The sequence below is a fragment of the Microtus pennsylvanicus genome, chromosome 3 (assembly GCF_037038515.1).
Source record: "Microtus pennsylvanicus isolate mMicPen1 chromosome 3, mMicPen1.hap1, whole genome shotgun sequence".
NCBI classification, from domain to species: domain Eukaryota; kingdom Metazoa; phylum Chordata; class Mammalia; order Rodentia; family Cricetidae; genus Microtus; species Microtus pennsylvanicus.
Window position 1 is genome coordinate 59,846,578 of NC_134581.1, and position 15,417 is coordinate 59,861,994.

A 15,417-nucleotide genomic window follows, 5' to 3' on the forward strand; every position below is an offset into this window, starting at 1 on the left:
ATATATACAGAGTCAAACGTCCACGCTATTTATACATTATTACAATCAAATATTTCTCTAGTCTTCCCAAACACTGAGGACTCATGGATATCCATCACTCACTCTGTAATTATTATTCTTTTCTGGAGATGGTTTCAGTAGCTGAGGCTAGCCTCAAAAACCCTCTGCATCTGACCTTTGACTTCTGCTCCTCATGCCTCCCCTCCCGAGTGCAGAGCTCACAGATAGGCATCAGCACACCAGGCTTCTGCAGTGCTGTGGATGGGACCCAGGGCTTCACACACGCCAGATAAGTAGGTAAGAAATCAGTCAATATTCTTTCTACCTCTTGGAAACTTTCTCTATTTTGAACTCAATTTTGAAACAGAGGATAACTATTTAATCGCGAAGAAAAAAATATATGTCAATGCTCAACTCCTTTTGAATGATTCGCACACAGAGGAGCTAACACTCCTGATGAAGGCTGAAGATCAGAGGACAGGGCAGGAAGTTCAACCTTAAGCTGCTGTCACCACAGACTCTCTAAGTCCCAGAAACAGCAGTTGGTGTGTACATTAAACTCAAAAAGGCAAGATAAACTTGGGCCATGAAAGCCTTACTCAGTGCTAATGTACTTAATAGATATACAGAGGTTTCTTGATTTTCAAGACAGGGTTTCTCTGTAGCTTTTGGTTCCTGTCTTGGAACTAGCTCTTGTAGACCAGGTTGCCTCGAACTCACAGAGATCCGCCTGACTCTGCCTCCCGAGGCTGGGATTAAAGGTGTGCGCCACCACCACCCTCCGAGGTTTCTTCATTTTAGACAAATCCAGATGTTTTCTTTTAAAAAATGAGGTTTTTGTTTTGCTTTTCTTTTTCTTTTTAGACAGTGTCTCACTATGCTCCAAGCTGGCCTGGAATTTGCTATGTAGACCAGGTTGGCCTCAAACTCCCAGAGATTCGGCTACAAAAGTGAACGCCACCATATCTAGAGCCCTTTAGATAGGTTTTTTTAGGCTGAATAACAAAGTCTCACCTGAGAGTCTGTCGGGTACATTTGACCTTGTTTCTGAAGCATGTCTTCTTTTCCTAATTAAACCAATAAATGATATTTTAAATATTCATGACAAAGTTGGCTTAGTGTAGGCTAAAAATAGGTATAATTTCTTGCCCTTTACTATATAATCAATACAAAAGCAGTACAATATAAAACTATTCTTGTTCTGAAGTAGCCATATTTTTCCTGTATCATTTCTGTCAGTAAAAGGAAAGCATCTACAGTGAGCTCAACAGTAGGTTCTAGGGCTGCTTTTCAGAAATACATAAGACTTTCTGGAGAGATGGCTCAGTAGGCAGGAGCATTTGTGCTCTTCCAGAGGACATGAGTTCAGTCCCCAACACTCACAACCGCCTGTAACTCCAGATCCAGGGGATCTGACACTCCTTTGGCCTCTGTGGACATACTTATCCACATAGAGACACGTACTTTAAAATAAAACAAATACTTTAAAAGAAGAAATCCACAAGACTGTTAGGTTAAATAAGCTACAGGATTACTATCAAATGTATAATCAGTCAAGTTTATAGTTAACATTACTGTTGGTCTTAGCTAGAGAAGCAAAAAGATAGGTTTTCTAGAGAAACTATATCAAACTAGAGAATAAAAAGAGAAGGTGAAATATGGGTAATTCTAAATAAATAAGCAATTGCCTATTAACATGTGAAATATTTATTTGCACTGAAATCAATTTTTTCCCCATCAGAAAAACTACATTTGTTTCTTTCCATTAAAAAAATAATGATAAATCCTGAGTTTGAGATGGTGGTTTAGTGGTTTAAAGAACTGGCTGCTTTTCCAGAGGATCCAGGTTCGATTCCCTGTACTCCCACGGCTGCTCACAACCATCTGTAACTTCATCTCCAGGTGCTCCAAGCCCTCTTCTGGCCTCCTGGGCGCTACATGCAGGGCCTCTGTGTCTGCCACATTTCACTATAGAGGCCAAGTGCTCATCTGAGCCAACCCTTCCATCTGGTGGGGTGTAACCCGGAGACAGGAGCTGACACTGGGCAGCAGCAGCAGCACCGTGAACAGGGAGGTACAGCCCACAGGCACAGTCGTCCCTGTTTGCAGCAAAATGTATAGAGGGGTACAGCCCACAGGCACAGTCGTCCCTGTTTGCAGCAAAATGTATAGAGGGGTACAGCCCACAGGCACAGTCGTCCCTGTTTGCAGCAAAATGTATAGAGGGGTACAGCCCACAGGCACAGTCGTCCCTGTTTGCAGCACCATGTATAGGGGGGTACAGCCCACAGGCACAGTCGTCCCTGTTTGCAGCACCATGTATAGGGGGGTACAGCCCACAGGCACAGTCGTCCCTGTTTGCCCACATATTCATACTTACGGTTACTGGAGTAACTTCCGGGTACTGAATGATCACTCTGAAATCAGAAGTGTGAATTAGAACGTTTTAGATGTACATGGCCCCAATTTGTCAAATGCTCTATGTGTTTTAGTTCTAAAGGACCCATCCCTGAAAACACCTTTGGACATGCCTTGCTTCCCTGGAGCCTACAAAGGACAGCGTGCTAGCAACAGATGGGGTCAGAGGGAGCAAGCACACTAACCAACTCAGCCAAGAGCTCCAAGGAGAAACTGCACTACTTTGAACACAGGAAGAATGAGCTGCAAATGAACTGAAAACCTTGGAGGCTCCCTCTTGCTATCGCTGTGCCTGGGAGGGAAGGAAGTGGCCACAGTCACAGCAAGGACTCATTTCCATTCCCACAGCTGGGGCAGACTCTGGGGTATCAGAACCCCTTCTTTTCAGAGTTGCAGACTACTACTATTGCCAGGATAAACCGGGGCAAAGCCCTAACCATGGCAGAAAGCCATCAGTAAGCAAAAGGCAGGGAGACGTTTCAGATACCCTGGGTTAAAACGCTTCTGTCATCCCTTTTCCCAAGTGAGGATGGCCACAGACTAGTGCGCAGGTGAAAATAATTTATTCCCAGGGTCAAGGTGCATCAGTGACAACAGCTCAATGCCAACCTTCAGTTTGGGGGCACGGCAAACACAGCCCAGTATTTGACATCTAAATTAGTGTCACCTACAGCCCAGCATTTCACAACTAAACTAGCTCCAATGTTAGTGCTCAAATGCAGGCGAAGCACATGGAAGGGTAGGTAAGCTGTTCATGCTACACGGCATTTAATATTAGAGCCTATGATCATTCACTACACAGACTTACATGTATATGTGGGGGGGGGCACAATACACACAGGAGTTCAAAAGACTTAACTTGGCTTTCTTATCTGTTCTTAATTTCTCAATTAAAACATAAAACTAGCCTCATTCTAAAGTGCCCAGGTTTCTCCCAATGATAAACAAGATAAATATCTCCAAATAATTTTGATGTGCAATCGTTAGGAATATTGTGGACACACAAGTCATGCCTGTGTGTCCAGAGATATCAAGATTTACAGACTCTCAGATCTCTCACATGGCAGAGCGCAGAGCATGGCTCGGACTATGTACATCCTCCCGCGTGTTTTAACTAACTGCTAGACTCTTTGCAATGTCCATCAGAAGGTAAACGCCAAGGAAGCAGCTGGTATATGGAATTACTTTAGGAAAATAACAGGAAGCAATGCAGCTCTCCAAGTTCAGTAGGGAAATTCCCCGTTAGTGGTTTATGTACTGTCCTTTCATTTGCAGATGCAGAGCTCAGGAGCAGGGACATGGAGAGTTTTCTGTAAATGGTGAGTCTGAATTAAATGACTCATTTCATAGGGACATGTAAGTAGGCCCTGGAATTTTCCTTTTGCTTAAAAAAAATGCCTGTATAAAAATTCATCACAATGAATATGCACTGCCTCAGGAAAATGTCCCCATTGTCCTGATGGGAAAGCGACTAACCAGGGCATATAACATGATCGCACCCACTGAAAGAGGAAATAACACACGAATTATGCAAAGGAAACAAAAGACCTTGGCCGTGTGCTCATTACCACTAAGACTACACTATCTACTTTTAGTTTAGCTATAATTTTTATTTTAAAAAGTAAATAAATACAGTAGTTAAGAGCATTTGTTGCTCTTCCAGAAGGTCCAGCTTTGATTCCCAGCACCCACATGGCAGCTCACAACTGTGTGTAACTCCAGTCCAGGAAATCCAATGCTCTCTTCTGCTCCGTGGCCGCTGGTATGTGGCACACAGGCATATGTGCAGGCAAACATCCATACACATAAAGCATAATTTTCATAAAAAACACATTCTGGCTTTGAGATAAGAAAAATAAATGAATTTCCTCTAGGTTAGCATAGCCTTTTTGAAAGTTCTAAACTTGATGCATTTGTCCAAAGCAACGGAAAAATGTGACTTTCTAAGACAGGCTGAATCTGCCTCCTGAAATTGAGTTGAAAACTAAGCAGCATGCAGATTTCAGGTGTCAGACTGTGATGAACTCATGAGCACCCTAGGGCAGAGAAGATCAACAATGCCTGGTTCAAGCCCTGGGTCTGCCATTTCCCATAGGCGAGCCCCTTTCTGGGAAAAACTCTGTCAAATAAAGCCTTCACATGGGATTACATGCGTGCCAATGCAGGCATGTTGCACAGAGCGGCTCCCCACCTACAGCCAGAGCTTTGAAAACACGGCCTACTGCTCGATTTCAAAACCAACTTTAAAGTGGCATCCACGAGTGTGAGGAAAAACAGAAGACAGTGTCACCAGCTTGTTCTTAAGCTCCAGAGCTGTGTTTCTAAATAACTTTCTATGGCTTTCATAAATCTAAAATCACGATTTTTGTCCTAACTTTTAAAATTTACTGAAGTATCCCAATATTACCTGTGCAGTGCAGTGACCTTCCACATGTGCACATCTGTCTATGCCAACCCAGATCAAAACAGAGACGATTACAGCAGTCTGGGAGCAGCGCCATGCCCAACAGAGCCCTTCCTGGGAGCCGTGGGCGTCACTGCTCACTTACATGGCATCTCCCCATCTTTATAGTGACACCATTGTAAGGCCACAGGCTAAAACAGTGCATAAGGCTTTGAAAAAGTACAAATAAACACTGAAGAAGATTAGGGACGAGAGCCTAGAAAGCAACTAAATGTCACCTCCATGTCATTCACTAAAATGTTCTCAACGAGCCTACAAAATCTATGCTGTTAAGGAAAGCCACCCCAGCTCTGCCAGAGTGGCCACAAACTCAAGGACTTGAAATAAAAAGTGGATTCATAATTCAAGTTCAGTTCTGACACCAGGCCCCTTCCCACTACCCACTGTAAAGAAGAATAGAGGAAATAATTTAATCTGTCTGTACCTCAAAATATTTAAATCTGTTTTTCAGAGCCTCAATGGTTCTTAAGCTTTCTTCATGTTGCTTCTCTTTAGCTGTCAAAAGGGACTTCAGTTTTTCTCTCTGAAATGGGAAGGAAAAATAAACTGGCCCTCTGTTTGAGACAGGGTAAATATTTACTTTGAAAACGTGAACTGGAATTATGCCGGGGACTGGCTGGAGAGAGTCTCCAATCTGGTAGACTTTAACTATTACCAGAACTTCTAATTTATAGAAATGTACCAATAAAATATATCTCTCTATAAGCAATATTGTTAAAGCATTTGAAATTTCATTGTTTTAAATCAGTATTTTCAGACATCTTTATAATTAGATTTGTTTGTTTCCTTAACAAGTTTCATGAAAACTACATTCAAAACACTCTTTCAGCCGTGCACAGCTTCTGTTTTACCTTCAAAACTTTTACTGTAGTAATTAAGGTGCTGTAAAAACATACGGATAAAAACTTACGCTGTCCTATTAGCCAGACCCAAAGGCTGCACTTTGAGTTCAGTATATGCAGTCTACATTAGGAAAAGGTCTATATGGAAAGTCTATATGGAAAATGTCTATATGTAAAGTTCTTGTACGATGTCTACACATAAAGTCCATATTATATAGCGGTTTATGTGTAACATCTACATATGAAGTCTATACTATGTTGAGTTCTATATGTAAAGTCCATACTACACAGAGTTCAGAAATAGCATGTTCGCGTCCACCTCGATCAGCCTGATCTCCACCTTAGTGCCACCCCCGTCTACAGGCCGTCTGTGGGCTTTAAAATAAAATGTAGCACCCTACCTCACTCTCCAGATCATCGGCGACCATTACTTCCTAAGGTTAAGAAGAGGAAATGCATTTTAATTCTTGAACATTTTCCTTAAAAAGCATGAGCCTAGAAAACACCTTGAGGATGAGTGGTGCCTTTAAGATTGGGGACAGGATGTGAGGAGCTATGTCTCTGGGTCCCTTGTCTGTCCTGTGAGCTGTCTGTTGTTCATGCTACTCACTAACTGCAAAAATATTTTGATACTTGAATCAAGAGTCTCCCCGACTCACACGCTCTCCCTCTTCCTCTGTCAACAATCTTCAGTCCTTGTGATTTCCGTCACTCTTCTCTTTCTGGGTTACCTATTAACTCAGAGGCTGGGGCTCTTACCTGTTCTCCCAACTCCAAATTTTCATACTCATCAAGTCCTTACCCTTCACTAGTTTTATTTTTGGAATCCGATGTTCCTTCTTTAAAACATCCTATTTTTATATCTATGTTTATAGATAAAACATCCTTTTATCTTATGGATAATACTAACAGTGGATAGTCTGGGGATTTATTTTTGGATTTCCTTTCTCTGCACAATCCATTGCTTCTGTGTTTCTCCAATATCTGCTTGGTATCCACATCCTGGGCTGAGGCTCTCTTAGGTTATCTGACACTTTGGCTTTTCCTCAATTCAAGAATGAGTGGAGAACTCATTTGTACACTGAGTGTGAAAAAGTGACTTCAGATGCAACTAGGCCTACCAGCTAAGGACATCTAAAATCTACTGCAAGAGCAGAGAATGTTAGCACTGGAAGAACAACCATGGCGTGCCTCTTCCTCATGAACACACGCATCCCTAGAGACTTCCCCATGACAACTCACCTTGGATAAAACAGGCACTCAAAGTACAACTCAGCTGAACTGAACTACAAGTATTTTCTCCTTCCCTCCTGAAAATAATGACGTATAGAGACTTCTTACTTTTGAAATTTCTTATATATCCATTTGAAAAAGGATTTTATTTCACTTTTCGTGTACGTTATGAGTTTTATGTGCACAAATGTGCACATGAGTTCAGGTGCCTGTGAAGGCCAGAAGAGGGTGTTGGGTCCCTTCAAGCTGGGGGTGCAGGTGCCTGTGGAGGCCAGAAGAGAGTGTTGAATCCCCTCGAGCTGGGGTTACAGGTGGCTGTGAGCAGCTGGGCGTGGGTGCTGAGCACTGAACCCAGGTCCTCTGCAAGAGCGGTACATGGTCTAACCACTGAGCTACCTCTCTGGCCCACACATCCAACTCTGTAAACCCCAGAGGATGCACCGACATGTATACCACTGCTTCTGGGATCCTGCTTGGAGCAATACCCTGAACTACCTCCTCAGCCCATCTGGCTTTCTCTCAAAACTCAGTGAAGCACAATCTCTCATAAGAAGACCCCTCGGGTGCAGCAGCCCATGGTGATCTGTCCTCTCACCTAACAGCCCACTGTCAGTCAGTCAACTGTCCCATGCCACTTCACATGTATAACATTAAATGTCTGAAGTGAAGGGTTTCACCCCAATAAGATTACGACACCCAGCAAGTACCACCAATGAATTTCACCTCCATCAGCACCCTGACTTGAAGAGACAGGACCCAGGCAGAGTGACTGTGGATGATCGCTACAGCTGATACAACAGCTTTGAGTTTTCTTTTTAAAATTCAGACTATTGGCCGGGGATGGTGGCGCACGCCTTTAATCCCAGCACTCCAGGGCAGAGGCAGGCGGATCTCTGTGAGTTCGAGGCCAACCTGGTCTACAAGAGCTAGTTCCAGGACAGGAACCAAAAGCTACGGAGAAACCCTGTCTCGAAAAAAATCCAAAAAAAAAAAAAATAAAATAAAATAAAATATTTAGACTATTTACCTCATTCAGCTGTAACTGTAAGCCATTGACTTTGTCCAGGAGTATTCTTTGCTCTTGCTGAATTTTCCTCAACCTCTCTCTCAAATCTTCATTTTCAATCTCTAGATCCTTTAATAATAAAAACATAATAAATCAACATAACGGAGCAATGCCACAGGAAGACTTTGAAGGTACACTGCTATCACATACAGATGTGCACCGAGAAAGCAGTTTCAAGTATAAATGATACTTTTTTGTGTGGGGGCTGAAGAGATGGCTCACCAGTTAAGTGTTTTCTGTTCTTGCAGAGGACTTGAATTAGGTTCCCAGCACCCATGCTGGGTAGACATCACCTGCAACTCTAGATCCAAGGGGATCTTCTGTGGGCATCCACTTCACATGCATACACACATATATACACACATACACACACACACATTCTCTCACACACGCATGCACACGCGCACACACATACAAAATAAAAGAATTTTTTTTTTAAGTTTTCTGTGCATTTTGTTTTGCTGGCTTGCTGGGTTCCAAGCCCAGGCCCCGCACATGCCCTCCACAAGCCATCCCCCCAGTCACAATACCATAGTTCCAACAACTCTCACGACTGAGAAATCTAAAACAAAACAGGAATATATATCAGTGCTATAATAGCCGGTAAGTACAAGCCAAACAAGAGCACAGAATTTCCACTGTGATAGGTGAAACCTAGAAGCAACCTAATGGAAACAAAGCAGCAGAAGGTTGTGTGCTTTTAGCTTCTGCTTAAGAATTCCCAAACTTATAAGAACATTCCAGTTCTTCCCCCAAACTGATACTTATATGATGGCTCTGACAAAACATTATAATTTTCTATATAAGGGCTCAGTTCACACATTTTAAGTTTTTAGTTTTGTGTGTGTGTGTGCGCACGCACGTGCAAGAATGTACACCCCCCCCCAACAACACACACACACACATGAATGCAATCCTCCCAGAGACCAGAAAAGGGTGCTGGGTCCCCAAGAGCTGGAGATAGACAGGAGGTTGTGAGTCACCTTTCACGGGTGCAGGGAACTGAACTCAGGTTCCCTGCAAAAGCAGTATGTGCTCTTAACCATTGAGCCATCTCTCTACCCGCTCCCAAAGCCCTTTGAGGTGGGGAGGGGCAGGGTCTTCTTCTATAGCCCAGGCTGGCCTTGGATTCATGACAGTCTTTGTGCCCAGCTTCCCAAATGCTGGGAATACAGGCACAAGCCGCCACATCCAGCTGTAGTCTACTTTCCTAATGCTATACAACAAGGTAAAAAATCCAAACAAAACAAAAGGCAGCTGTTCAATTCAGTTCAACAGTGGTACAATCAAGAAACTAGTTGAGGTTCTTTTCATGTAATAGAAAGTAATAATTCCTCCGGATAACTTTAACCAGCATAAAGTGAAAGTTAGCTGAGTGGAATTATTTTTTTTCTTAACCAAAACAAATACTACTTTAAGTTCAGGCTTTATTTCCTTGACATTAGTGGCTCTCACTTATAGCACCGTAATTTCCTAAAATGAACATAAATGTATGGCTTATATGATGATATATTAAATTATACATACTTGTTTTCAATGGCATAGGTTTTAATTATGTAACATTTGTGAGAAAAGTCAGTTCCCAAGGAAGGGACTGGTGAGAAACGGGCCACAGACCACAGCGAGTTTTCCCAGTGCTCCATCCACCTCGCCATTATCTCCATTCTCTTCTTCCCACCACACACAACAAATTGTTTTCCTTCTTGAATTACATTTATTTATTTGATTTAATTTATTTAATGTGGGGGGGAGGCGAGGGGGAGAGAGTGAGAAAAGGAGAAAGAGAGAACACCAAGGCACATACGTGGAGGTCACTTGCTAAAAGTGGGTATTTCTCCTTCCACTACTTGGGACCCAGGGACTGAACCCTGGTCACTACACTTGGCAGCAAGCTCCCATATGTGCTGAGCCCTCTTGTGGGCCCTGCAGTGCTGTGTAAGGCAGGTAGCTTACACTAACTTTCCCCTTCTTACCTGAAAGCTGCGATGCTCCCGCTGATTTGACTTCACGTTTCCTTCATCTTGAGTGTGTGACAAACTCCGCTTTGGGAAGACATTAAGAAACCACAGGTTAGGATGTATGAAGTGAAAGAAAAGTACATTTTGTCCTAACAGGTGGTTCTCACTTTCCTGATGCCGCGAGACAGTTACTTCCTCAGGTTGTGGTGACCCCAACCAGAAAATTATTTTTGCTGACATTTTATAACTGTAATTTTGCTACTGTGAGAATCATAATGTAAACATCTGATATGCGATCCCTGTGGAAGGGTGGCTTTCAGTTCATCCAATGTTACATTTCCCCATCCACAACACAAGGTGGCAGTGTTTCCACAGATGAAACCCTCTCCAGAGACACAGGCATTACATTAGAATTTTAAACTTCTACTAAGGATGCATCTTAACTAAAGATACAAACATTTCGAATGGAAAATATGTAAGAGACACAAAACAAAACAGTCATTCTCTAATTGCCACCCACCACGCAGAGGAAGAAGAAACCCTTTTAAAAACGTCCGGTGGAGGAAGAGGAAATCGTGCTGTTTGAAAGACAAGCGTGGGCTTCTTTCTGAGAGAGGCTGGAACAAAACCTCAAAAAACCAGTGAAGGGAGAGGCAGGCAACGGTGCAGCTGATCTGCACAAAGAGCCCACAGAACTGCGCTGGGGATGCGTCTGCTTTTCTACACCTGCTGCTTTGAAACTCTATTCCAGCTTAGAGATTTGCTTTAACACAAACACAGCGCAGCGGTTGACAAAGGACAAATAATCCCCCTTGCTGCTCACCCACCTCCGTCTTTAAGCAGGCACAACAGCTGATCAGAGAGCCATTTCTCTGCTCTTGGGCTGCTTTCTAAAGCTACAAGTTCAATTCTCCAAGGTGGTTCTGTTTGGTTTGGTTTGGTATGTTCTACTGCTGGTTTGAGTTTTGGTTAATGGAGTTTTAGAGCATCACTTGACCACTGGTCTGGATGGAGAATCAGAAGGCGGGGATCCATCACAGGAGCACTGTAGCCATAACTTGGTCTGCACTATTTGCCTGGTACCCAACATTTCTCCATTCCCTCCATCCGACCACCTCTTCCTCCTTTCCCCGTCGTCATCCTCACACAAACTACATCAACTCCAACCGTTAAGGCTCAGGCCCTTCCAGGCATCTCTGGCTCCCTGGGGTGGCGCTGCACGCTGACTGAGGACTTCCATCCTGCCTTCTGCTGGTCAAAAGTCCTCTGATAAGATACATACGAAGTCCCGACCATACGAAACCTTCTTAATCTGGCGTCTGGCCTCTTCACACCTGTGCACACCACTGCAGTCGCGCTGGCCTTAGCCGCGCACCTCCACAAAGGGCTTGGGACCTCCCCCTGCGAGGCTTCTCCCACAGCTCAGGATCTTTCTATCTTTACCCCTCACTGATCTGCCACGATGCCATGTCTTCTTCCTCTGCTCACTGCACCTCTATTCCTAACCAGAGCACTCCGTGAGGGTAGGGACTCAACACATCACACATTCCTCAGTGCTCAGAATGGCAACTGGCACCCCATAGACGTTCAAGCTAGCCAGTCTGCCTTTGACCACTACATTTGGGTTCTCTGGCACTAGACATATGTCTCCCAGCAAAGAACAAATCCACTCTGAGACTGATTACTATAGATACATTCAATAAATTAAGAAAACATGGGATTTGGAGTAATTTGTCTTACTGTTTCCAGCAAAATATTGACTCCTTGCATTTACTTAGATAACTCCTACATCAAGGACAAAGTTTCATTTCCATACTAATAATCAATGCTCTTGATTAAATAGATGTGCATCTCAGAATGCCACGCTTCAGCTTCTCTGGGGGTCAGGGAAGACGACAGACACTATCAACAGACAAGACCCATGCATGAGTGTGCATGCGCTCTGATGGAGAGAATGGAAGCCACGCTGCAGCTGCAGCAGGCCTTGGGAGAGGAGGGGATGATGCAGTGCGCATGGAGGACGCTGGCAAAGTACCTGGTTCCTTCCTCCTCAGAGTCTGCAAGTGGCCAGACGTCTCCACTGAGCAAAGTGGGAGGCCTGGAAAGGAGCAGCCAGCAGGAGGGGGAGCTGCCGCCAGCACTAGCCGGGGGTGTCCTGAACCAAACCCCACTCTAACTTGGAGAGATGAGAAGACTGTGTTAAGACTTTCACTCAAACTGGGACGCAAGCAGGGGTCACGTGAGAGTTGTTAAAATTAGTATCAAGTAAAGTGTTCTGCGCATCATGCTTTTTTTAATTAGCCAAGCCCTCAATTAAATGCATATGGAAAAGACATTAAAAAGAAATAAAACCTTTCATAGTAGTATTGACATCATATCATTTAGTCAGTTTTGAACTGCTTTCACAGGGTGTGGTGGTACAGGCCTATTATTCCAGCGTTCAGGGGAGGCTGAAACAGGAGACCAGCATGACCATGGACACAGCAAGACACCTGTCTCCAAACCCCAAAACAAATCCACTTTTTCCTTCATTTCTTATTCCACTGGAAGAATCGTCTACAACAGTAAATCAGCTCTGTTGCTAAGGCCAAAATCCCTTGAAGAATCTCAGTAAGGATGTTCAAGACCCCATTTAGGATATGACATCCTACCGGAAACCTTCACTGCAATTAAAGTCCCTTGTCTCGAGCTGAGTGACACAGTATTTATAACAGGACCTCATGCCCTAAGATATACTCCGTGGGCAGTGACAAACTGAGGCAGACGATATATGGTTAAACCCAAAACCCCACGTGGACTCACTAACCAGTCTTAAGGAAGACATTAGCTAAACGGTACAGTAAAACAGTTTTAAAAATTAAAATAAAGGCACACCTGTTGCAAAGATGCTCCTTTCCTCCAAAGTTCTCTCCCTAAGGATTTAAAGAGAAAATGTATGTATGAGACAGCAGCGCATAACTTAGAAGTCATTCCCCAACTTCTCCACGAGGTCACTTAGGCAAATAGGCAATCCCCAACTGCTCCACCAGGTCACAGGGTCACTTGGGCAGATAGGCAATCCCCAGCTGTACCACCAGGGTCACAGGGTCACTTGGGCAGATAGGCAATCTTCAACTGCACCACCAGGGTCACAGGGTCACTGGGTCACAGAGTCACTTGGGCAGATAGGCAATCCCCAACTGCTCCACCAGGTCACAGGGTCACTTGGGCAGATAGGCAATCCCCAACTGCTCCACCAGGTCACAGGGTCACTTGGGCAGATAGGCAATCCCCAACTGCTCCACCAGGGTCACAGGGTCACTTGGGCAGTTAGGCAAACTTCAACTGCACCACCAGGGTCACAGGGTCACTTGGGCAGTTAAGCAATCTTCAACTGCACCACCAGGGTCACAGGGTCACTGGGTCACAGAGTCACTTGGGCAGATAGGCAATCCCCAACTGCTCCACCAGGGTCACGGGGTCACTTGGGCAGATAGGCAATCCCCAACTGCTCCACTGAGACAACACCCAGTTTTCTTTTACAGCTTTAATCTTCCTTTAACACTGCTTTTTAATTTACTCCCAAAACTTAGGTTTAACGCAGTAGTGAAATAGTCTGTATTGCCTACCAAATTAGCAAAGATTTGTTTAAAAGGATGATATTCAGATAAATAGAAAGGTAATTATCAATATATACAAAATTTTAAATAAATTTGCATATCCTGCAATTCAACAATTCAAAACGTAGGGAATGATCTTTATTAAGACTTATTTTATTTTTTTCTATGTGAGTATGTGGGGAGGGGCACGTGCCTACAGTGCCCTCTTAGGCCACCAAATCCCCTGGAGCTGGAGTTACAGTTGTGAGCCAACCAACTTGGGTGCCGGGAACTGAACTCAGGTCATATGGAAGAGCAGCAAGTGCTCTGAACGGCTGAGCCATTCCTCCAGTCCTCCAGGGACTGATCTGGGCAATTATAAAATATGTAAAAATATTTATAAACATACTAGTAAAAATCTAAATAACTTAAGCACCACCTATCAAAAGCTGTTTTGTTAAGCTAAATTTAAATAAATGGAATTCTGTGCGTCAATAAAAATTACACTACAAAACTATTTAGGCAGGAACAGCCCTCCACATGCATTACATAAGAAAGCTCAGGTCCAGGCAGAGCTCAGGGGGCCTGCATGTCACTTTACAGCTGAGGAACAGACGGGAAGGGGTAAGCACCGAAATGTTCACGGAGGCTCCACAGCTGGGTTATTCTGCAGGTTCTCGCTTTTCCCTAAGAAGCAGACACATACTTGGCACAGGCATTTGGCACATGCCAGATGAATAATTTAAATACACTGACACTTTCTTTAAAGCAATGTTTTTTTACAAGCTAGGGTTATAAAAGTGGGTCAGTAGCTAAGAGCACTTACTGCTCTTGTGGACCCAAGTTCAGACCGCAGCACCCACACTGGTGGTCCACAACTGCCTGTAACTCCAGGTCCAGCGGATCTGTCACCCTCATCTGGCCTCCATGGTTAACAGCCCTAGTGTACATATCTCCCCCGCCAGGTATAGATATATGCACATAATTTTAAAGAAGTTAAAAAAAAACAAAACAACCTTAGATCTCTATGGGGCCAGCCTAGTCTACATAAATCCCACAGTGGCCAGGGCTACATATCCCAAAGTAAAGAAATAAAAACTTTGGTAAGTATAAAAGTTGATCACCTCACTCCAAGTCCTTATTAAAACATTTGCATGGGCAGTTTGTATGCATCCATTACGATATTAGTAGGATACTCCTGTTGCCTCTTCTCCCTCAGCGTGAGTCAATCCACAGTCATCAGGGCAGGCCGAGGAGTCAGATCATAGTGTAGCCCAGCTGCCTTGAAACAAGAGGGCAGCTCCCAATCCCCACATGACAGCTCACAACTGCTCTGGCTCTTGGGGGATCTGGCGCCCTCCTCTGACCTCCACAGGTACCTACACTCACATGCACAAACCAGTACCCAGACATACATATTTAAAAATAAAACTTCAAAATATTTAAAGAACGATGTCCCTTATAGAAACCTGCCAGCACCTTTGTTGGTGTTTTCTGATGCCGTCTTCAGTATGTTCAGAATGTCCAGGTTGTCACCAATTCTCGCATAGTAAGAACTGTCATGGCCAAGGGCATCCAGCAATGTCACATCAGCACCATTTTTAACCAGGACTTCTACAGCATCTCTGCAGCCATATTCACAACCCAGCATGAGAGCTGTCCTGAAAACAGATAGGAAAGTCAAAAGCTTGTGGGTATTGCATAGAATATTCCCGAAGTACCCTGCTAGGAAAAAGGGCAGCTCCAACCTCAAGAAGTTGTATTTGACATGGACTCAGATACTTTATCTTTTTGTATTTTGACTCATCACATTTCTAAAACAAAAATCCTGTTGCTTTCTGTTCAGCAGTAGAAAGAA

The 15,417-nt window shown here is 43.8% G+C and overlaps 1 protein-coding gene across 3 annotated transcripts in view; it reads right to left on the reverse strand.

Annotated features, from left to right (window-relative positions):
* The window catches only part of Uaca (uveal autoantigen with coiled-coil domains and ankyrin repeats), a 96,180-nt gene that overhangs the window by 10,533 nt on the left and 70,230 nt on the right, over window positions 1–15,417 (reverse strand). For 2 of the 3 annotated variants that reach the window (XM_075965622.1, XM_075965624.1), the window contains exons 8-15: window positions 15,039–15,220; window positions 12,856–12,893; window positions 9,997–10,065; window positions 7,985–8,092; window positions 6,126–6,158; window positions 5,307–5,405; window positions 2,381–2,417; window positions 1,015–1,067 (exon numbers count right to left, since the gene is read on the reverse strand). In XM_075965622.1, the coding sequence (XP_075821737.1) occupies window positions 1,015–1,067; window positions 2,381–2,417; window positions 5,307–5,405; window positions 6,126–6,158; window positions 7,985–8,092; window positions 9,997–10,065; window positions 12,856–12,893; window positions 15,039–15,220 (619 nt within the window). The remainder of the gene's footprint in view (window positions 1–1,014; window positions 1,068–2,380; window positions 2,418–5,306; window positions 5,406–6,125; window positions 6,159–7,984; window positions 8,093–9,996; window positions 10,066–12,855; window positions 12,894–15,038; window positions 15,221–15,417) is intronic. The other variant, XM_075965623.1, reaches the window with a different exon arrangement.